This window comes from Entelurus aequoreus, linkage group LG10 (assembly GCF_033978785.1).
Source record: "Entelurus aequoreus isolate RoL-2023_Sb linkage group LG10, RoL_Eaeq_v1.1, whole genome shotgun sequence".
NCBI classification, from domain to species: domain Eukaryota; kingdom Metazoa; phylum Chordata; class Actinopteri; order Syngnathiformes; family Syngnathidae; genus Entelurus; species Entelurus aequoreus.
This window is the reverse complement of record NC_084740.1, coordinates 37,548,700-37,572,377: the sequence shown is the minus strand read 5'-3', so window position 1 is coordinate 37,572,377 and position 23,678 is coordinate 37,548,700. Positions and strand designations below refer to the sequence as shown.

The 23,678-nt window shown below is 40.4% G+C and overlaps 1 protein-coding gene across 1 annotated transcript in view; it reads right to left on the bottom strand.

The window, feature by feature from the left end:
• The window catches only part of LOC133658562 (transcription elongation factor SPT5), a 37,658-nt gene that overhangs the window by 2,107 nt on the left and 11,873 nt on the right, over positions 1 to 23,678 (bottom strand). The window contains exons 3-24 of the mRNA XM_062060736.1: positions 20,976 to 21,129; positions 20,828 to 20,896; positions 15,486 to 15,497; positions 15,334 to 15,403; positions 15,192 to 15,260; positions 11,057 to 11,122; positions 10,949 to 10,979; positions 10,815 to 10,883; positions 10,486 to 10,737; positions 10,297 to 10,386; positions 10,167 to 10,237; positions 9,956 to 10,061; positions 7,464 to 7,554; positions 7,257 to 7,393; positions 7,011 to 7,166; positions 3,743 to 3,889; positions 3,511 to 3,657; positions 3,316 to 3,441; positions 3,120 to 3,204; positions 2,927 to 3,034; positions 1,842 to 1,944; positions 1,655 to 1,761 (exon numbers count right to left, since the gene is read on the bottom strand). Of these exons, the coding sequence (XP_061916720.1) occupies positions 1,655 to 1,761; positions 1,842 to 1,944; positions 2,927 to 3,034; positions 3,120 to 3,204; positions 3,316 to 3,441; positions 3,511 to 3,657; positions 3,743 to 3,889; positions 7,011 to 7,166; positions 7,257 to 7,393; positions 7,464 to 7,554; positions 9,956 to 10,061; positions 10,167 to 10,237; positions 10,297 to 10,386; positions 10,486 to 10,737; positions 10,815 to 10,883; positions 10,949 to 10,979; positions 11,057 to 11,122; positions 15,192 to 15,260; positions 15,334 to 15,403; positions 15,486 to 15,497; positions 20,828 to 20,896; positions 20,976 to 21,129 (2,266 nt within the window). The remainder of the gene's footprint in view (positions 1 to 1,654; positions 1,762 to 1,841; positions 1,945 to 2,926; positions 3,035 to 3,119; positions 3,205 to 3,315; positions 3,442 to 3,510; positions 3,658 to 3,742; positions 3,890 to 7,010; positions 7,167 to 7,256; positions 7,394 to 7,463; positions 7,555 to 9,955; positions 10,062 to 10,166; positions 10,238 to 10,296; positions 10,387 to 10,485; positions 10,738 to 10,814; positions 10,884 to 10,948; positions 10,980 to 11,056; positions 11,123 to 15,191; positions 15,261 to 15,333; positions 15,404 to 15,485; positions 15,498 to 20,827; positions 20,897 to 20,975; positions 21,130 to 23,678) is intronic.

Here is a 23,678-nt window from a genome sequence, read left to right as displayed (position 1 = left end):
ATTTTTTACAAAATATAGTACGTAATAAAAGAGAATAAGGAAACTATATAAATATTTAATTGATATATGGTTACACCGCCATCCTGTGTTATTGTCTGATTACAATTGTGATAAAAAATGTAATCCTTCAATGATCCTGAAAATTTGAAATATCAGCATTGGTGTGATTGGTACTGGCCCTGTTGGATCAATACCCGCATTTGTGGTATCGGCCAAAACTAATGTGAAGTACTCAAACTACAGAAGAATAAGTGCGTATTACGTTTTAACAAAAGTGTAGATAGAAAAATCTAATGAAATTAGTAACCAGATATTAACATTATATTAGCGAGTAGATTAGTAATAGTTTTGAGAAAATAATACAACTGGAAATGATGCAATATTGTACTGCAAAACTAAATTAGGAGGCTCTGTAACCCATTTTGAAATGGTTCTATTATCATTTACATACCAACTAATATATTGTTATAGCAAGAGGCTGTAATATACAGTACAGTATATTGGGATTATTTTAGACCATATCCACAGCCACAATCACTTATGTGATTACTGTGATATTTTTCTTTTCTTAGTGTGCAATACAGGTGTTAAGATTGTTTTTATTTATATCTATGCATAGTGCAATCAGCAGAGCGCAATACGTACTATTTAATTTTTTTAGTTTTTAAATTACATTTTACCTCTGTTACTGTATTGAAAACCTGCACTGCAACATATAATTTCCTCATTGTGGGATGAATAAAAACTATCTATCCCTCTATATTACCCATTTCTAGGATCATATTAGCGTAAATCCTGGACTACAAAACGCTACTTTTTTCCTACGCTTTGGACCCGGCAGCTTATAAGACGGAGCTGCTAATGTATGGATTTTTCTTCGCCAACGGCAATGATAAAAATGATTTTATTAAAAAAACAGGCAAAAACACTGACAGGGTGTTATATTGTTTGTGCTATGGCACCATCATTTGGACGAATTCACTCACTGTTGCAGTGTCTTTCTATTTATCTATTTGTTTTTTTATAACCAGTCTTCTCGCCGTCCATAATGTTACTACTCGTATGGATTTTTCAATCATCACTCCAAACAACGTTTGTAAATTTTACATTATAACAAACTGTTTATACTTACTAAACCGTCCCATGTGTGATGTCTGTAGGAGTGTTTTCATGCATATTTGTACGTGCTATCGTAATGTAATGATGCTAGCATTGTTAGCATTAGCTAACATGCTAACATGTTTATGAGTGTATGTGTTTGTATTATTAACTTACAATGGCATTCTTTTTGTATTGTTTCAGTTTCACAAATTCCTCAGTAAACTCACCAAGACGTCACCGTAGAGTTATTGAGCATGCTAAGCTGATTGGAGAGCAAGCTTTCGCAGCTAGTGGGTCCATGACAATGACTTCTGTTTTGTTTGATCAGCCGTTTTACAGGCACCGTTTGGAAACAACTAAGGTATGTCAATAAACATTTACAGAATCTTACTGTGTAAATAACTCATGTCGCAACCTATATATCTGCAGCTTATAGTCTGTTGCGGATAATATATGGGAAAACCTTTTTTGTCTAAAATTTAGTGGGTGTGGCTTATATCCCAGTGCGCTCTGTAGTCCAGAAAATACGGTACTCACAATGAGAGTGTCTTACCGTCATGCAGCGGCGTCTGAGAGCCACACATAGGTGTCCTGGAGCCTGAGCCGTACATGGGGGTGCGCCCGTGAGCGGAGGTCATTCCAGTGTGTTTCTGTGCGCCCCTGAGGACAAGAGGACAGTAGATCAGTGTTAGAACATTCTGTTGCAAATGGACAAAAGAGGAAAAAAAAAGGTGACTCACATGGTGGTTAAGCGTTGTCTGTCAACTGAGATGGTCTGACAGGTGGAGTGAAGCTCCACTCTGGCTGTGGACTCTGTGGCATCCTTCACCACACCGATGTAACCTGAGACATGTCAACATCCGACATTGGATACGAAATCCAGACATCAAGGCTGTGTTATAGGGCTTGAAAGTGTGACGTAATAAACGCAATGCATTGTGGGTTTTACGGGCCTCTGAACAGCTTATTTACATGGCTGAATGCAAGACTCTGTGCTTAAGTTTTGTTCTTTTCTTTACCAAGTTCAAAACATGGCGCGAACGTGCAGCATCATTTACTGCCACAATTATTGTCATAATCGCTTCAGGGGAAAAAAACTTGAAAACCGTGAAAGCAAAACCAAGGAACTCAGGTAGAGAGCTAATAAAGAGACGGCAAATAGCCTGGATAGCAGCCGTGAGACGCTCAAACATCACTATTAACGCCATCACCTGGTACATCTTGGTGTGTTCACTGCATTTTCACACTTCTAAATTTGAACTAAAGCATGTTGTATTTAGTTTCACACGTAGCATTTAGTAGGCTGTTAGCGTTAGCCAAGCTAGCTGCGGGTTACAAACAACGTACAGTATTTTGGGAAAAAAGCCTGTCTGTTTACTTTAAGTCATGAGTAAGCACACAAATTAATGAGTATTATTTTCGGGAGAATAGCGCAGTGATCAACGTATTTAAAAGTAAAAGTTGTTTAAGGGAACTTATAAAATAAAGCTGGGCACTATCACTCAATCTCGGAAGCATAAGTGTTGAAAGCCGCAGATTAGCCTCACAGACTTTGCGTTCTGAAATTCTTCACTGGTAGAAAAACTGACTCCCTTGACCGAAATCTCTTGTTCATTGGACATGCTCATATGGCTCAATTCCACCAATTTTACTTATCCTTTCCAAGTAGCGAACCTTTGGAATAGGGCATGACCCATTTTAATACAGTTTTTTGCTCTTTCACATTACCGCAAGTAGAGTACAGCCATGTAAACAAATGCTTTAGCCAACAACAATGCATTGCGAAATCACGCGCCCTTTCGAGCCTGATTGTGACCCTTGTTACCTTTATAAGGACCCTGAGAGATGCGAACCGTCTGACCAATCAGCTCGTTGTCTCTTCGACCTCGGCCACGCCCCATGCCGCCTCCCCCTCCCCCTCGCTGCTGTGCACCTGCAGGGTGACAAACCTCCCTTCAAACACTCAAAATGTGAAAACTGATGCTCCTCTGTTAACCAGCCAGAAGGGGGCCCCTTACCACCGCCGCCATGATGCATGGGGCTGCTGATGCGTGGGCTCATGGGAGCGAAGCTTCCCACTGTGAAGTTGGTCACGTCTCTGGGCTGAAAGACACAACCAACTGTGTCAACACGTGCACAAACTGAGTAAAGTCAGTCTTTCAAGAGATGGCGGCGTGCACGCGAGTGAATTAATGTCAGCAAATGACAGCTGACCTTGGAGCCACCGGCTAACACGAGGTGGCGGGTCTTGCAGACAAACATTCCTCCGTTCTCCACAAGCTTCTTACAGTGCAGGAAGGCGAATCCTCGGAAAAGATGGCGAATCTCACCTTCTCGGCCCTGCAGGGGGCACACACTTTGAGTGTTAGTGTGAACGTGACCTTAGCGAGAAGACATCAACGTTCTTACCGAGTGCGGGCCGTCAATAACCTTCACGATGTCTTTGACATGGATGTTGTTCTGCTCAGAGTCCAGTGCCACTGCAAAACGGTTGTCCTTTTTGCGGTTGACCGCCTGGTGGCGCACCGTCAGCACTTTCCCGTGCATGTTCAACACCTGTGAGAGGGAGGGCCAAGTGGCATCATTCGCTCAAGTTTTTTAGGCTATTAGATTTAATAAAAATAAATAAATAAAAAATCACCTGAAACGTCTCTCTCTCCAGCCGCACGATGACTCCCACCGTCTGCGGGTCTAGCTGCACCAGCTCCCCCCACTCGTGCTGGCCCCCTGCGTCAACGCCAGACGCTGTTTCTGAGCAGAGCTGCAGATCTCTGGGTAACACCTTCAGCTGCAGGCAGGAAACAAGCAACCAAGGATCACCAGGCTGACTCTGCTCTCCGTTTACAGCTGATATCATAAAAGGATATCAATATATATCGCCATAGACACGCGACCAACTAGCACTACAAATTGTGTTCGATAAAACGTTCGATGTATTTTCTTTCTTCCTCGGAAGAAACAGGACGTTGTGAAGCAAGGTTGTTTGGACAAACAAAGGCAGTCGCTAACCGAGCAACGCAGGAAGTGATCACTGATCAGTGGGAGTGACACGCTAACAGCCAATCAGGTAACAGTATCAACTATCGAGTTTGGTTGTGCCATCTTGTTGTCTCGCGGTTGACTCTTTGCATGGAGTGAGAAGAGAAAGTAAAATAGAGTGCTGCAGAAAGCCAAGAAATTGTCAATAATACAGGAAAAGTCGCATTGACCAAGGCGCTTGTAATCAGTAATACAGGGATCCCAGTGAGGTAAAGAAACAATGATTTGAAAAACATCAGCTGGGGGTCTAGGGGGTGCCCTTTTTGGCATAAATATGTTAACGAATATTGTAATTACAAAAACTTAAATATTTTGTTGAACTTGTGAGTCAGTAAAGTCATGGATGTAAGATTGTATTCATGGTATCTGTATCAAGTTTGTACTTGTTCAAATAACATGAAGCTTTTTATTACATGTAATCTTAATAATTTCATTATTATACTTTATAGTACTTTTTAAACAACTTTGGCCATGCAGCACTGGCTGTAATGCAAGTTAGTGAGTTTACTATTTTAAATCATGATGCCAACAGCAATATGCCATACAGTACTGACTGCAGCCCTGATTTACTAAAGGTTTGCATGCACTAAAACACGTGCAAACCTAGTAGCACACGCAAAGCTGATCTACTAAACATGTGCAAAGTGGATTGCATCGGTTAAATGAGCAGAAAAAGGCGTGCCATTCATTTAGCGTCTCTGTCTTCATTATTATGCAACATATATGCTGATCATCAAAACGGCTACAATACTGGGAAGAGAAAAAAGAAATATAATCATACAGCACACGCTATGTGATTTATCAGCACTCATTATCATTTTGCATGCACGATTTGCCGTTTTATTTAGCACGTGTCAGAAAGACATGCATCCTGACAGTTCAAACCACGGCTATAGGGTCAGTTCTCCCGCTGCAAAGAGACGATGGACAGAAATTTTGTGTGTGTCCACATTTTGGCGGACGGTCAGAAATAAAAATATTAGACATATCGTCTCTTCGGTAATTTCATTTGATATTTTTATTGCTGCTGGATGACTTATGGAGCTGATTAAAATTAATTCAATTGATGCATTTTGTTTTCTGCTGGCGTTTTCTTTTAAATGTTAATTTTTTTTCATTTAGGAAATATATTACTATAAAAAGCCTCTTACATGACAATAAGTCTTTCATTGTGCATTTTTTTTGCGTTCTTGTCATTCCAGACGCTTCTGAATGCACTGGTGATGCGATCCACAGCCTTGCGCATTGAATGTGAAAGTGAAAGAAAAGTGTCAGAAAATGTCCGTGTGCGTATGTTTGTGTTGTCTAGATTGCTAATCAGAAAAGGTGTTACAGATTATCGATGCTTCAACACATCGCAAACAGGTAGGAGCATGGTAACATGAATGTGAAGAAAATGATCGAGTGTCTCCGTGGTAAAAGCCCCATATGGACGCAAAATCCTCATTTAAATAAGACTGTCTGCACCACCTTTTAATTGCACACGCATTGTTATTAGAGCACATGCAACACGCCGACTCATACTACACGCTATTTTATTTTTTTGCATACGCTGTCTAACGCGTGGTATCTGGAGCTTAGTAAATCAGGCTCTGAGAGGAGAAACTTGTGAAAATAACTAACCAGGCAGTTTGAAATTCTCTTTTCTCAATCTTTTCTTCTCTGCATGTTTGGTTCCCTCGCAATGCTGTTTCACCAACATTCAACCTTTGCCACCATATTTGACCACTTTCCCGTCGCAAAGACTGCAAAGTGCTTTCTCCAAATCTTTACGTTTAAAAATGAATTCCAAAAGCTGGGGTCCGTTGCCGTCACGACCAAGTCCAAGAATTCTTTATCCCCAGCCAACCGAGACACAGTTCCACGACATGTTGAAAAAGTTGTGAGATCGCCATAGCGAGCAATTACAAAACATGTATGTGTTATTTCAAAACAAAATGAATACACAAAATTTACCAATCCAACACAATGACATTAACACACATGTACTTAACCATGCGCAGATGTTAAGGACATGTATGCTAAAAAAAATGCAGCATTTATGCTTCTTCCTTGGACAATATATCACTTCCGAACGTTCCCTAATGTCAACGAAAGCACCCGACAGTGACCAAAACATACTGTAATGTTCCAAGAATGGAAGCTCAGACAAATTCCCGGTTTGTCTTCATTTATTTGACAAAAGCCACACTCTCGTACAACAGGCTTAATGTACGTCTCCTTCTTTTTCCAGCAACACTCGCACCAGCGCTTACCCCACATCAGCACACCACTTCCCCATCCTCACCCCGGACGTCCCGCCCCCCAGTCAAAGCCATTGGCTAGAAACCCGTAGCCAGCCGCCACGCCACGGAAGCAACCCGACTCGATCAATACGCATTGTTTTAGCAGTTTTATATGGGCATCGGAAAAAATGTCCACTTTGGCTAGAAACATAGTGAAATTCCACTAAATAGAGGGCATCTGGAAACCCTGATAATAGTACACCACCTAACCACTATCATTCTTGAGCACAACTGGTAATAAATCTGCAGAAAATAGTAGTCAGGTTTTTCTATGTTTACATTTTCACACTTAGCACTAATTTGTTAAATTTCTTATGTATTCCTATATTTTGCCCCTTCATTTTAAGAGGTTATTGTCAAATGTTTAACATGATTTTAGAATTTTTTTTATATTGCTTGAGTGTTTTCCATGGTTGTGTTGACATTTCCTTTCTGCCTTGATAGTTGAGGGGATTAAAATCGAAAAAAGGTTATATTTCAAGTAAAAAACTTTCTTCGTTAGGTCCTTATTTCCGATAGTACATAAAAAATATCAGTAATTGTCGACACACAAACACTTATATCGTGACAGTTTTCAGCAGGTACCTCGTGCATGGTGAGGTCGGAGAAGAGGATGACAAAGTTCTCCTCCACTCGTACAATGAGACCCGTGTCACCTTCATAACGCCCGGCGATCACCTTCACGTGGTCACCCATTCGGAAATATTTCTTTAACTCGTGAGCCGGGAACTCCAAGGGGTCCTGCAGGGGGAGTCATATTGTTGGCACTGATTATTGTGAAGAACGTGTTATGTTTGGCGTGGACGGCATACATGTGGTAAATGTGTGTACCTTCAGGTCTTCATGTTTGGGCATGATGGTGATTTTGTTGCCATCCACACTCAGGATCTTTCCCTGCAGGTTGATCAGCTCCCCCTCACACACCTCCACGTTGTCACCGGCTTGCAGGTTGTGTTCACGCTCCTTACCTGCAAACACACACGGTTGTAGCCAGCAGACATTTGCAGGGGCAGGTCTTACACTGACCGCCTCACACACCTGACTCTGTGACCACCTCAAGGTCAATTCCTTCCGGTTGGTCTTCAAACTTCTCCAACTCTGACAGAGTGGGCTTCACGCCATCTGTGATCTGTCTCAAAGGACACAAATATTGCATCAGAGCTTCACACACATTTATATACTTGTGGCGGGTTGCCAAACGAAAAAATCTAAATACACATTTTTACTTTTAAGCAATACAGGATAGTAACACTTCACCTTCCAGGGCTGCCATCTTCTGCCAATTGTGTGCCACAAACCATTGACTACGTTATTTGTTTCAGAATTTCAGTTTGAGGTTGAAGCAAAAGGCGCCCAGAGTTAGTCAGCACAAAGTGCCAAGCAGCTGATTGGCCAATTCAAAGTTAACGGTCAATCTTTGAAGTTAATGCTTGTAAGTAGAAATGCATTTGCTGTTTTATGTCAGTTTTGTTCCATTAAAATCGCATTGGTGAAATGTTTGCAAAAGATTAAAATGATTGCAATTCTGCTGTTTTCCCAATTTGCTGCTGTTGTTTTTACTAAGGTGCCTAGGGCCAATGACAATCGAGTCACGGGCCACAGATGGCCCCTGTGCCTCACTTTGGGCACCACTGCTGTAGAAGCTAGCTGTTTCTGGCCACTATAGTCTTAGTACCGTAGTATATTTGTTCTGGTCACATATGGGACGCGAGTCACACGGTTCTAACGTCAGCACTCGAATTAGTAAAATAAGCTGTTCACTTTGCAGGGTTTTCCTGTGGGATAAAAGATTGCATAAACGGAGGAGTCCTTAATTAGCTGTCGCCCTGTTTTATCATATATTACTGCCTTTGCGCATGTCAACATTTAGTTTTGTATTCACAATAAATCAACACAAAATCCGTACTTGGGCACAATGTTCACGGAGTCTCGTATGCTTCCCGTCGCAGGTGAGTCATGAAATCGTGGTTGAGGGAAAGGTTGTTTGATGTTAGATGCTAGAAAATGTCCTATTTGTCGCAACAGTCAGACATTCAATCATTGTTGCAGCGTAATGATTTATGATCACGTCATTAAATGCGCGTTTGCAAGACGCTAGGGGGTTGTGGCTGTGGTGTTGAGAGCCGCGGGATCTGAGGCTAAAGAGAGCGAGGCAGAGGCGTGCGGGCGAGTTCAGGAGTTAAAATGCATGCCTGTTTGCGGGTCTGTTGGTCATTCTCTGGGTCGGGGTGTCATTGATGTCATATTGATACTTTTTTTCAAATATTTTCGCGATTGACCGGTAGGGTCCCAAAGATCGACTGGTTGATAGCGATCGACGAGTTGGCAACACCTGCTTTATACTGTATGGTTGGATTGCTTTTTTCCAGTTTATACTAAAACGTATAGTCAATTTAACATTGTTCCTATATATAGTATATGTGCACTTTTAATTTTAAATCTAAATTGATTCATTATTTTCGAGAGTGTATATATATATATACACACACACATATATATATATATATATATATATATAGGGACGGCGTGGCGAAGTTGGTAGAGTGGCTGTGCCAGCAATCGGAGTGTTGCTGGTTACTGGGGTTCAATTCCCACCTTCTATCTTCCTAGTCACGTCCGTTGTGTCCTTGGGCAAGACACTTCACCCTTTGCCTCTGATGGCTGCTGGTTAGCGCCTTGCATGGCAGCTCCTTCTTTCTTCTCCCAAGTATCTTAACAAAAACGATTTTTTTAGGCAATCTCTGCGCTTACTCGATGTCATATGTCATACGCCAGCAGCCAAGAGGAGCTTTTGTAATCTGTATTTTGAAAAGGTTTTATTATATTTTTTACGTCAAATAATATAGTGCAAAAAATTATTCTGAATCAAATTGTCATAATTAGAATCGGAATTGAAGTGTTGGTGTAAAATTCCCATTCCGAGTGCAGATCGTGTGCATATCATTGTGCTATATTTTTTGTGTGTTTAGTTTTACAGTAATTTAATCGTAGAGATTTTCAATAAACAACTTCATGTAGGAAGTTTTTTAATCTCAGATTTAAAAGGACTGTATATCTGTATATCCGCCAGACTAAATTCTAGCCTTCAGGGAGGGCAGAATAATATTTGTAAATAAACCAGGGGTGTCCTAAGTGCAGCCTGTTATTGATTGTATTAATCAAATAAGCAGCAGAAATATAATGAAACATTAAATATATTGATATTAATAACATCCATCCATCCATTTTCTACCGCTTGTCCCGTTCGGGGTCGCTGTTTAAATATATGTATACCTTTTTTAAAGCCTTTTACATTACACATGTCAAACAATACAGTGTCATTTTGACAGCCCCTAGTCACACTACCACCACACCTCTGGCCACCACAAATGTATTGCCTGTCTGTGGGGAAAACTGTGCATCGTGAGATTTACAAATTACAAATTATTAAGGGTGTGGTGGACTTAGTGGACATATTATGTGCATGTGCTACAGGACACCTTACTAAAAAATGCTTTAGTGAGAAAATCATCAGAAGACTTCCTGCTCACCACAGCAGACATGGCGAAGCTCTTGAACAGGAAACCTTTGCGACTGTATCGGTTTGCCTCGAAGATCATAAAGTCTCCATCATGGCTGACATCCCCTCCCAGCGACCTGCCAAATCAAATCTTGCCATGTTAGTCAAAACATACCGTCAAACTACGTGGCTTTATGGTGCGGATTTTAGACGATATGAGCAGACTACCTTTGTGTGCCTACCTGATCTTCTCTGCATCAAACAGCCTCTGAGCAGGTCTCTTAAACTTCTTCCTCTTAGCAAACCAGTCTTTCTGCATAAACAAAAAGGAGGTGTAAGTCATGAACCCCTGTGTGTGAGATCTTGACCCACCAAGCTCATTTTGGCCTTGATGCGGTCCAGGTCGATGCGAGGGATCATCTTCAGGGAGATTGTATTCTGGCTGGGCTCGACGTAGTCCACCTGGAGGATAAGCGACAGAACACCACTGACGTTAAAACAACTTCTATCTTCCTCACTAACTAATGTGTTGCCAAGGTGACCGGGTGTTGCAATGAGCACCTGTGCGATGTCGTCTTTGTACAGGCCTCGTTTCAGCCTGACCCAGGATTTTGGCTTCAGGTTGGTGACTTCTTTCACCACCTTGAGGACGTCCGTCATTTCCTTGATGGGAACCATCTGCTGGTTCCACAAGCCCATCCGAAGGTTTCCGATGCCCTCGATGGCCGCTTTGACGTGCGTCTGCTTGTAGGACTCCACGTAGATGTAGCCCTTCACGTGGTCCGGGGCCACCACAGACTTAATCTGGAGCGGCTGTGGGCGCGACAGTGGAACATATTAGCGACACACCGTTTTTACACAATGGATAATGAGCATTCACAGCTTCTTACGGTGTCAGTGAACTGATAGGCGATAAACTTCCGCATCAGCGCGATGGCTGTGGCCCTCTCCTCCCCTATCTGAAAAGACATGACACTGTGAGTTTGAGTGCGTTTAAGGAAATAAGGGGTTGCAGGGTTCCCACCTTGCACTTGACTGTCCACAGATTAGGATCTCTGACGTTGACAAACACAGATCAAGAGTCAAACAAGTTGTTTTCTTGATTCTGATTGGTGGGTCGGCGTTTACATACTTGACTCCAGGAAGTAGCTGCTGCTGTGTGATGTCATCAGAGAGCTCTTCGGACCCACCAGAGGAGCTACACACCACCGCAGAGGAAGAAAAGAGAAACTGAATGTATCTGAATTTGGAATACTGATTCTGTTTTTGGTGGTTATTTATTTACAAAACACCTTTCAATCAGACGCTTTTTGAATTGGCTAATGTTAATTTCTTTTTAGCAGTTTTGAGTAGGGTTGGGAACCGAATTCAGTACTTTTACAGGCACTGACCAAATTCTGTCGGTACTACCGGGTATCGATTAACGTAAAATCAAACGGTGCCATATTTCAATACCTTTGTTGCACGTGACGTCATGTCCGGGTAAAGCTCACTTAATCACTCAAACAGAGCTCAGGGCGGATTCAGCCAAACTCCCTCTAAATACCGTAATTTCCGGACTATAAGCCGCTACTTTTTCCCCTCGTTCTGGTCCCTGCGGCTTATACAACGGTGCGGCTTATTTACGGCCTGTTCTTCTCAGACACCGACGAAGAGGATTTAGGTGGTTTTAGTACGCAGGAGGAAGACGATGACACAATGATTAAAGACTGACTTTTCATATACCGGTAGGCTGGTTATTTTGATAACGTACAGGCGAGCACATTGTATTACTTTGCACCGTTGTATTATTTGTACTCTGCACGAATGCTGTTCGCCATGTCAAAGATGTGAAAGTTTGATTGAATGATTGAAAGATTTATTGTTAATAAATGGGACGCTTTGCGTTCCCAAACAGTCATCTCTGTCCCGACAATCCCCTCCGTGGTAGCAGGAACCCCTATATACTACGGTAATTACACATCAAAACCCTGCGGCTTATAGTCGGGTGCGGCTTATATATGGAGCAATCTGTATTTTCCCCTAAATTTAGCTGGTGCGGCTTATAGTCCGGAAATTACGGTAATGTTGCTATTTTCAATACAAATAAAGAAAAGCTCAAACGTAAAGTAAGGCTCCACTCTTCCATAACACGCTAGTTTGATACTAATTTACATTGGATTTGCTGTCGACAGGCTACTATTAGCATTAGCAATTTTACATGGCGATTTCAACACCTCCAAATTTAGTAAAAGAAACTACAACTAAGATGAATGTTACAAACAGCTGGTGTGTCATTAGCGCTATACTTACAGTTTAAACACTTTATAGGGTGCAACATAACATTTATCTCCCTAGAAAAAAGTTATTTCCCAGTTAGACAACAAATCAGGGTTTCCCCAAAACTGCCAAAATACCTGTGGTGGTGGGGGCTTGGTTATGGGCGTGTCACCATGACATCATCGAGTAATTAGCATAATTTTCTATGATATGATTTTCTTTAAAAAGGCTCAAAAAATGTATATACATTTAAAACAAATATGTTATTAATTAGTATAAAAAAATGTTTTCATCGTTTTGCCATATTTTCAATTGTTGCTGCTTTTTGTACAATGGACTTTGTTGAGATTTTTTCAAGCGTTTACAGACTTTTAATGACTTTTTTTAATTAAAAACAACTAGCAAAAAATCTAGCATCTTCTTCTGGTGTTATTTTAAATGTACTCGTGCTTAGAGACTACTTCTGTCCCTCGATGTTCCTGACGAAAGAAGAGAGCTGCAGACTTTCTCTTCTTGAAAGCCGCCACTGTCCTCTTAATATTTGCAAATTTCCTAGGCTGTCCGTGGGTATATCTGCATGTTATATAAAAATGACATCCACATCGCAGACATGCTGATAACGCTCCAGACAATGGCGTGAATTTTGTTTCCATCCGGTTTCAGCAGCGCGGTTTTTGGTGATCAAATACTTTTTCCGGTGGTCAAGTTTTCGGCACGTCACTTGTCAATAGTGCGCAAATTATAGGCTATATATATCAAATCATACTGTAACGACCAGCTAATGGTAATGTTTTATGTTTGTGTGGTTTGAATTTAATGTCAACTTTCCCCATGTTTGCAAACACACCGTCCTTGCCAGAAAGGTGATTGGCGTAAAATGAGGAAGTATTGTTGCATGTCCGGGGAAACGCGGACTCACATGATGAAAGTGTTTGCACGGGAGGTATAACCTGTTGGAATTGCGCCGTTTATTATCATAAGATTGGTAATAAAACTTAAAAACAACTTCAGATTTTGTGTGATTTCTTCTGGGGGCTACAATATACAATATTACTTTAATTTGTTTACAAGTAAAGAAAACAAATCTATTTTTAAAGGTGAGCCAGTAATAAAAATGCTGTGACGGTTCATCACATTATATTAAGGGGAAACCCTGCAAATATTAACATTGAATTAGTAAGCGTACTCTTGATTTTAATCAATTTCAGTACTTATATCTAACCTACTGAGAGTTTACAACCATGTCAAACTATATGAAAGCATGTGTTTATCACAAATATTATTGTTTATTTAACACATTATTGTTAAACTTAGGTAAGGCAAGGCAAGGCAAGGCAACTTTATTTGTATAGCGCTTTTCATACACAAGGCAGACTCAAAGTGCTTAGGTAAGGTTAAATACAAAAATAAGTACTAACCAAATATACTGTAAAAGGGACTCAAATAACTGACAAAAACACACACTTACATGCAACAACAAACTAAATTAAAATTAAAGTGCAAATTAAAATGAAGCTTCACCACTGTAGTCATAACATGTACCTTTAAGCAACTTCTCTATGATATTGAAAAACACTTTTCCAAGATGGCGCCGCTTTAGTGGCTGATGTTGGCAGGAGCTCTGTACTCTTGTGTCATCCTTTTGTTTTTCCCTCTTGTTTTCATGTGTTTATATATATATATATATATATATATTTTTTTTTAAATTTATTTAAATTTTTTAATTTTTTTTATTTTATTGCCTTTAGGTTCGGGACCCTTTGGGACTGTGTGACAAGGGGTGGCACTTTCGTGACTTCTGTGGTGCTTTTTTGTGGACTTCTGGATATGCCTCCCGGGAGCCTTTTGGTCATGGAGACCAGCTGCTGGGTCTCTGCCACACCAGAGTCCGTTTGGAGAGACTGGAGGAGAGGAGGTGCGGATGAAGAGACAAGGCTGTGGCGCTAGCACTGAGCGCCGGGACGGACAGGCTTCACAGTGTCTTGGCTGAATGAGCAGGTATCGGACACCTCGGTCTCTGTAGACGCATCCTCGCTCATCCATGCAGACTGGACACTGGCCGAGAGTTGGTGGGCGGCCGAGGGGGGAGTTGGCTCTCTTGGTTGCTTTGTTGGGTCTGCTCCTGTCTCTGGCCATGCTCCCTCTACCCCAGCAGACGATGGCGTGGAACACCGCAGAGGCCACCACAGTGTATATGTTTCTTTTACTTTTTATTCATAGCTGTATGTAGAAGTGGCTGGTTGCGTCAGCTCTGCTCTTTTAATGTCTTTAATGTCCTTTGTGTTCTTTGATGTTTCCCTCTTACACACATGTAAGAGGGATGTGTGCTATGGCTATGAGTTGTTTTTTCCCTTTTGTAAGGGGCGCCGAAAGTTGGCAGACCCGTCAGCGATCCTGTTCTGTCTCCCTGTAATGTTTGTCTGCTCTTGAATGGGATTGTGCTGAAAATTTTAATTTCCCCTCAGGGATTAATAAAGTATATCTGATTCTGAAATGGTTAGTAAAGTTGATTACATTTGAGTACTGCTGTGGCCCATACAGAACACAGCTGAGAAACACAATTTGCTGGCAGCCCTCTAGGGGGTGCTTGCAGTCCAACAATGGCCGGCACTATGGTTATGAAACACTGGCCTATACAGTACTGCAATCTAATGTATTGGAAGTGCAACTGCATTGCAAATGAGATTCAAATGTGTAAGAAAACAAGTACACATAATCAGCTCATTTTTAATGTTACATTAAAACATTTTATTTGATAAACAATTAACATTTATTTTAATTTACTAACAGACACAAAAGTTAAAAAAAAAGAGTACCCATCCCTAGTTTTCAGTGACTGATTTAACTGTTAAATATCAAAAACTGACCAATAACCAGAAAATAGCGATGAAAAGTGTCACTTACAGAGCAAAGTCATAAGTGTTTGCACGTAATACTTTTTGCCGGGAAGTTTTTAGGACATTGTCAGTAGCTCACCAACAAACCCAAGTAAAAGCAAAAATACTCACTGCTCCCTTCCTGAGGAGTTGGCGTACTTCCTCATGTAGTATTCCCCCAGCGCCTCCTCTCGTGAGTCCCTGTGCATCACAAACATATTTTTTTAAGAGTAAAGTTAGCGTCCTGTTTGAATGTAAGTCAAGTTATGGTCACCTCCAGAGGTTCTGCAGCCTTCTGGAACCAGAATGATCTTCATCCAGCACCATGTGGTCGATGTTGGACACTTAAAAAGAAGGCGGGGAAAAAGAGGTTGAACACACTGACGTGTAAACAAGAGTTTTGGGCGCGATGAAGAGCGGACTCACCTTCAGCCTCCTCTGTGCAGCACGGCCAGCGAGGAAGAGGAGGGCGGATGATGGTGAGGAGCAGGGGAGAGACATGAAAGGTGAGGGGTAACGGAAGAAAAAGATGCATCACAAAAGCAGAAGAAGGCGTAAAAATGGAAGAAGAAGTCGGTAGTGAGGTTGGAGAATGTTGAGTGAGGCAAAGAGAAAATCATCAGGGTGGAGTCAGGCAGCGGAACAACAAAGCATGATGGGAGAAAAACAAAGCAGACATTAATGATGACTGATAGTATCTAGTCAGTGCATGAAGCTAGGGCTGCGTGATATGGCAAAATAAATGATGGTAATTATTTTTTTCATATAATCTGATTTCGATTTACATCACAATTTTCACATTGTTTTTAACCTGCCAGTTTTAAAGCATGCATACTAAAACAACTAAATATTAGTTATATTTGTTTTTTAATAAAACCTACAGAGTAAATGAAGCAAATTAAATAAGATGAACATAGACAAATATTTGTCATTTTTCCTCAACAGTCAAACAAAGAGAAAAACAAAATACCGGTAACAGAATGACCTATTTTACATTTCTGAGTATTGGTGCAAGGATGCAAAACCCAAAACAAACAAATTTCCATAAAGTTTTAAAATATAAACAATACCATTTTAAATTATGATGCTACATATGCTGCTACAGATATATTTTCAATCTAAAATATTTGTCCGGTGGCCAGACATGCCACGTGTAGCGTTAGCAGTTCAGCAGTGGCAAGCTGTGCAAAGTCTGCTAGCATTTTCACACTTTCCATAAAATCACTTGAACTGTACTTTATCCAATGATTAAACAAATGTGTTGTACTGCCATTTGTGTTGTACATACCGTATTTCCTTGAATAGCCGCCGGGGCGCTAATTAATTTAAAACCTCTTCTCACTCCTGCGCTTACCAAAAGCATGCGGGATAGGCAACCATGCGCTAATTATTTTAAAACCTCTTCTCACTCCGGTGCTTACCTTATCATGAAAAGCACATTTAATAAAAAAAACTTTATTATGGTCTTACCTTTACTTTTAAATGAGTCCATGCGCAGCAAAAGCATTATTTATCTTTCTTCAGTTTTAAAAGTCTCTCTGTCTCGATGGAGATATTCCTTTAATTATCACCTCCTGCTTCGATTGAAAGTCCAGTTTAGAAAACTGTTTTATTTTAGATATGTAATCCTCCATGTTAAAAGTGCAAGCAAACGATCGCCTCCTTGTTGCTGCTTGTTGTCTTCTTCTGCAGCACCGGTCTTCTGCAGTACCGGTAGTCGCAAGAAGGATCACTAGCGCCCTCTACCACCAGAACGTGGGAGTCATTTAATGACTCATATTTGACACACGCAGCTACGGTATATTAATAAAACATACGGTAGCTGCTTACTGTTATTTTTAGCATATTCAATAGCTTGGACCTTAAATCCTACTGAATAGCTCTGTATCTTCTTCCCTTTATGCGATTTTAAATTATTGAAATTAGCCTCCATTTTGGAAAATGATGCCTTGAAAGGTGAAGTGTCACTCGTGACGTGACGAGTTTGACCCGGCGGTGAAACGAGGCATACCGGTTTTTCAAAATAAAGCGCTTTGAAAGACGCAACTCCAACAACAAAAAGTCAGCTCTCCACCACTACAAACTAACATTATTAATAATAAGAATTGCAATTACCGGTATATAATAACACAATGTTGATATTTTTCTTCCCTTTATGCGATTTCAAATTACTGAAATCAGCTTCCTCCATTTTGAAAATGATGACAGGGGAAGTGTCACTCGTGACGTGACGAGTTTGACCCGGCTGAAATTCTAGGCATATGCTAATTATTTTGCGAAACGAGTTTGACCCGGCGGAAGTGCCAAGCATGCGCTAATTATTTTGCGAAACGAGTTTGACCCGGCTGTAATTCTAGGCAGGCGAATACTATATTCCCGGCGGCAATTCAAGGAAATACGGTACTTTGTACGGTGGCTTGATTTGCTGCCCTCAGCTGCACGTTTAGCTGCAAGTTAGGCAATTCTGTTTACTATGGAAGTAGAGCGGGGGAAAGTCAACTGATGGGCTGTCGTCTTGAACATTTCCGCCATGTTTAGATTGAGTTATGATGCTCACAGCTGATCTCTGTAATCGACCTGAAATGTATCCTGACTATGTTATCGCCCAGCCCTACACAAAACTGCTAAAAAATGTTATTCTAGTGCTCCAGCTTTCACAAATGAAATATGTGCACATAACTAGGAGTTGGCTGTTAGCATGTCGGCAAGATGAGCGATTAAGACGTTACTGCCAAGGTTGACCACCTGTGGAAAGTCTATGAAAAGTCTTATATCTGGCCAAATGACCACGATAACCAGAGGAGACGCATGGGGAGATATTTCATCGTGTTCATATGTTGAATCAAAAGACAAGATGTAAACCTCACTTTAGCCAACAGATGTTTTGTGTCGTTTGGTCATGAAAAGGCTTGTTAAAGGGCGGGAGTTGTGTTTCAAACTTGGGATGGGCATTCATCAAATGAGTCGATCAGAAGAGAACTGTTTGACTTAACAGAGACCAGTAGGGGGCACAATTAATTTCCCAGAGGAAACCTGCCCATGGTATCAAAGTTCTGAATCTGAATTAGATTGAAACTGAGCCAAATTTGGTGCTACAATTTGCGGTATTCATTATTTCCTTTAAAGAGCTGTGTAAAGTGAAGTACACTTTTAGCCTGTCAATAACTTTCATGACTATTTTTCCTAGGCTTGGTTTGTTAAAATATCAAGATATTTAGATAGAAGCCTTGAACTGTTCCATCTATCCTGCCTTTTATTTTATTTTAGGGCTGGACAGTCATATTTCAACCACAATTTTGGCTCCTCACGATCATTAAATTATTATAATCTGAAAATAAATGATTAATGTGCCGCACAATGTGCATGCAAATTCCTAAACTTGCAGCGGTGAAATGGATGAGTGAGCGTATGAGTGAAAGAAAAATCTAGTCTTTTAGAAGTTTGAGATCTTCCCATGGTTGCTATTTTTTATTTGACACAACTAATCAATAATCACTAAACCCCCTCCCATAAAAAGTTAAATGCATATGATTTCCGCATTCATGTAACCGCGCATGGAATCACAGAACAGGCCAATAAAACACAATCCGCTGTTAAACGCAGAGTATCACAGAAATTGACATAAATGTAACTGAAATGCTGTCTTTAGCCATGTGCACCACATGGACTCATTCTGATTAAAAGCCTAACCGGAATAAAAATGGTTCATGTAAACACTCCATTCGGACTTTCTGACCCGATCACACACGTTCGGATCCAAATTTTGCTCAGATCGAGAAGAGTGGTTTATGCCAATAGTCTTCCGAAGTTCGGCTTGAAATTATCCTTACTGCGCATGTCTTTGACGGCATGGATGGGGGACTACCGTACATTTAATAGTCTCGTAATGAAGCGATTGTCTTGCTGCTGTCTCCCCCCATTCAACATGTACAGAAGTAGCATTATTTACTGTTGACTTTGTTTCCCTAAAACCGAGACTAGCAAAAACAAAAAGTATGGTCTGGAGTGTCTTGTGTCGATATAACAATAGAAGGGGGGATCCAGTTGTCTCAACGAGCTGTTTTATTCACGACCTTACAGATACTCCAAAGTGCTAACTGCTAGCATGGAGAACACAGAACAGATCCATTTCAAAAAGAGAGGAAAAAAAAAAAAAGAGTAGTGAACAGATGGAAAAATAAATAACGTGACAACTTCGGACACGCAGAAATGCAAAAAGCCACCTTTGTTTACAGCGGAAGTCACTGCTTCTTCTACAGCACATGCAGTGAGCAAACTCGTCCAAAAGATGGTGCCACAGCACATAACATACCTTTGATTTTTTTGGCGTAAGCTGCGCATGTCAAAGTATTCCGATTTGAGGTGTGATGCATGAAAATGTATGTCATAATCGGATCATTTTTTTAAGGGTCCATGTACACAGTAACCTTCTAATCCGAATTATGATCAGATTAAATATGTTTTGCTTATGTACACACGTACGTGGTTATAGTGAGGAGAAGGACCATTTGTTTGGGAAAATCCAATGTCCCCACAATGTACGGTATCGCTCATTTATCCCCGAAACACTTAACCGCCCCATTCTGAACTAAACAATGTGGAGACGGCCACTTGAAACAACAATGACTGACCTACGTGGCTAAAGCTAGCAAGAACAATACAAACACCCACAACACATCTCATCTGTAAGATATTATTAGATCAATGTACAAACAGGTCAGCAGTCGCAAATTGAGGCTTTTTTCTTTTCTTTTTCATGCAAAGGCCCAAGTCGCCTCCACACTGTCAAGCTCAGAACAACTGCGCTATGCGCAACATCCGGTCTGACTGCGCTAACAAAATGAAGGTTTAAAAAAAAGTACCTTACACAAGCATAATGTACTTTAGGCACTTATTGATACATTTACACGATTATCATGCTTTGACATTAAGTAGTGGTCAAAATTGTCCAAAGATGTATTTGCGCCAATAAATGTAATGATTTTTGCATTTAATGAAACATTTCATTAAACTTTATGTATGACACAAAAAGCACACACACTATGGCGGTAAAATAAATGTAAAAGGTAAAAACCGAATTTAAAAATATATTAAAACTGAAAAAGAGATTTTTTTTAAAAATATCTTTTGTTATTTAAATGTCTTGATATATTTGTTTTACTTGTTGTGGTTTATTCGTTACTATTTCATATCCAGTTCTTTTAAATTACATTTAAAGTTGTGTTTTGGTGGTACAACATATACTCATGTTTTCAAATTAATGAATAATCGTGTTATCAATATCCATCAAAGTAATCGTCCAGCCCTACTTTATTGTGTATGTGGAAACACTCTCCAATTTGTTGTTTTTTTTTCTGCCATCTTAAAGCAATATCAAGCCTGTCGAATGCCCGTCCCTAGTTGAGACGCAGAGATGGAGCTGCCGGGCTGGCCATACAATCACTAGTGTGCTGAGAACGTTGGGACGTAAACCGTGCATAGATGAAACATGGAGGGAAGTGATGGTCCATTCTCGTTCAAACACAAATGGCGTGAGTTCAGAAGGAAGAAGAATATGTCAATTACCGTTAACTGAAGAGGACATGCACGACAGAGAGGGACACCAACGACACAAAGAGAGTTCAGAGGTCAGACAACACGCAGGCTTAACAGACAGTTTTAACTCACTTTACTGCTGTCGTCAAAAACAAAGCTCATGTTCATTCTTGGAAACATGAATGTTTGTCACCTTCATTCAGATATTTATCTTTACTTATTTAATTCCTCACCCTTCTCCAGGATGTCCTCTGCTCCGTCCTCCAGTTGCTCTTCCTCGTCCTCGTACTCATCATCCACGTCTGGAAAAAGAGGGCGGAGTTTAGAGACAAAACAACAACAAGACAAAACAGAAGAAGGAGGTGGATGGCCTTTTCTTACCAGCTTCGTCCAGGATGAACCCTCCATGTCGAGGCTTCTTCCTGGGACGGTCGTCATCTTCCTCCTCCTCCTCTTCATCGTACTCGTCCTCATCCAGGTCCTCGCCCTCCTCCTCGGCTGCCTTGTCACTGCCCACTGGACTGGCTGTCTCCTCCTAAAGACCGGGACACACTCTAAATGGTTATACTTGTATAGCACTTTTTTACCTTTTTAAGGAACACAAAGCGCTTTGACACTATTTCCACATTCACCCATTCACCCACACATTCACACACTGATGGCGGGAGCTGCCATGCAAGGCGCTAACCAGGACCCATCAGGAGCAAGGGAGAAGTGTCTTGCTCAAGGACACAACGGACGTGACTAGGATGGTAGAAGGTGGGGATTGAACCAGTAACCCTCAGATTGCTGGCACGGTCACTCTCCAACTTCGCCACGCCGTCCCCTACTCTGGTGGTGACTGCAGCTCCTATTGGCTGGATTACTCACTAGAGCTTGGCTATAAAACGATATCAATATATATCGCGATAGACATCAATATCATTAAAAAAGGTGTTCAAATATAATAATTTGTGTTTATTTTTCGTCGGAAGAAACCGGAAAAAGAATTGGTTGCATGAAGAAAGGCACTTGCTCTCGGTGATCAATGATCAGTTGGAGTGACACGCTAACAGCCAATAGGGTAACAGTATAGACTATCAAATTTGGTTGCGGCATCTTGGTGTCTCACGGTTGATTCTTGAGTGAAACTAAAAATGAGCGCTGCAGATAGCGAAGAAATTGTGGATAAAAGAGGAAAAGTCATCTAACAGCATGGCATTTTTTTCCTTTAAAACAGACCGTAGTCAGACCAATGTGGTCTTTAAACGATGCAAGGCGATCGTCCCCGGTAATACCACATCACCTTAGTCGTGCTCACCCTTTAGAGCACAGCTGTAACTTCCTGGCACTAAACCTGCAGAAAATAGTTCTCAGGTTACTCAATATTTACAATTTTACACTTTTCACTATTTTGTTACACTTTATTAAGCATTTCTTACATATTTTTTTATTTTTGCACCTTCATTTAAAGAGGTTATTGTTAAGTGTTCAATGTGATTTTAGAATTTTGTTTACGTTGACTGAGTGTTTTCCATGGTTGTGTTGACATTTCCTTTCCTTTCTGCCCTAATAGCTGAGAGAATTATAATCAGAGGAAGGTTAATTACATTTGAAATAAAAATGTTGACATTTAATAGATTTTCCTCCTGGTCCTTATTTTCCATAGGTCATAAAAAACATCATTAGCAATTTTGACCGATATAAAACATAGTGATACAGTTTTCAGCCAAATTGCCAGCCCAATGACTCACCTCCTTTTTCTTACAACGCTGCATCCATGTCAGGGATGCATTGTAATGGAAATTTTAACCGATACTGATAATTTGCAGACCTCTACAACCGAGAACGTTCAATGATATTTGTACAAGATTTTGTGAAAATAAATAAATTTAACAATTCAAACTTTTGCCCAAAATGTATACACTAGGGATGCAACGATAAATTGTATAATGATAAACCGCGGTACAACTTCCGATGGTTACTATAGGTGTTTTGAATTAAAAATGATTGTAAAACCATGGTTGACAACCACACTTTGATAAACTCACGGACTGCTCATTGCACTGCTCATTTATTGGAGACGCAAGCTGGCGCAGGCACGCTTAAAGGCTAACATGAATTCAGACGGCATTAAAGTATTTCCCCATTAAAAAAACGACATCCCCCCATCTTAAAAAAAACCAAAACACATTACTGTCTGAGCAACTAAGCTATTGAATTGTGCACATTGAACCAACAGGCTGTGCTCTCTTCACACAAAGCGATCGATCAATACTTGATGAAATAACGACAACAGGAAGTGAACTCGCGTCACGTCACAAACTGGAAGTGAAGCGCCCCAACACCCGCCTTTTTCTTTCACATAAAAACCCCTACTAAAACTGCAACAAATTAAAACAGAAGAAGATCAACATATTTAAAAACTCCAATGGGAAAAAAAAAGGCTCTTAAGAAGCCAGAACATAATTATTTAATGTTTCTTCTGCCAAGAAAGTATATTACGTGCCAAATTTGGTGTGTGTATAAGTACTTTTTGAGCAGAGTCAACAACATCGTAATAATAATGATAACTGTGGTATGAGATGTTCTTAACGTTACATTCATAGTATACAAAAAACATACAAATCTATTGTAGGGATAAGGATTATGTCAACTGATATTTATAGACTTAATTTACTATACTTTAAGTGCAAATACACGTCCTTCTATATTACTGACCCGTGCAAATAATTATAATTATTGCGTACGGCAAATTTTTTTACTCTAATTTATTGACATTTCAACCTTTCAGCAAACAATGTCAAAATACAGTAAATGTTTCAAAAATGTTTGAAAAGGTAGCACATCCCAAAATTAAGACTAGTAGGACAAAATACTCACATTTCACTTGATTTATTGCTCACATCAAAAAAAGAGGAACGCTTACGCGTTTCGGCACGTGGCCACGTGCCGAAACGCGTAAGCGTTCCTCTTTTTTTGATGTGAGCAATAAATCAAGTGAAATGTGAGTATTTTGTCCTACTAGTCTTAATTTTGGGATGTGCTACCTTTTCAAACATTTTTGAAACATTTACTGGATTACTTTTTTTTTGGGTTTGGCAC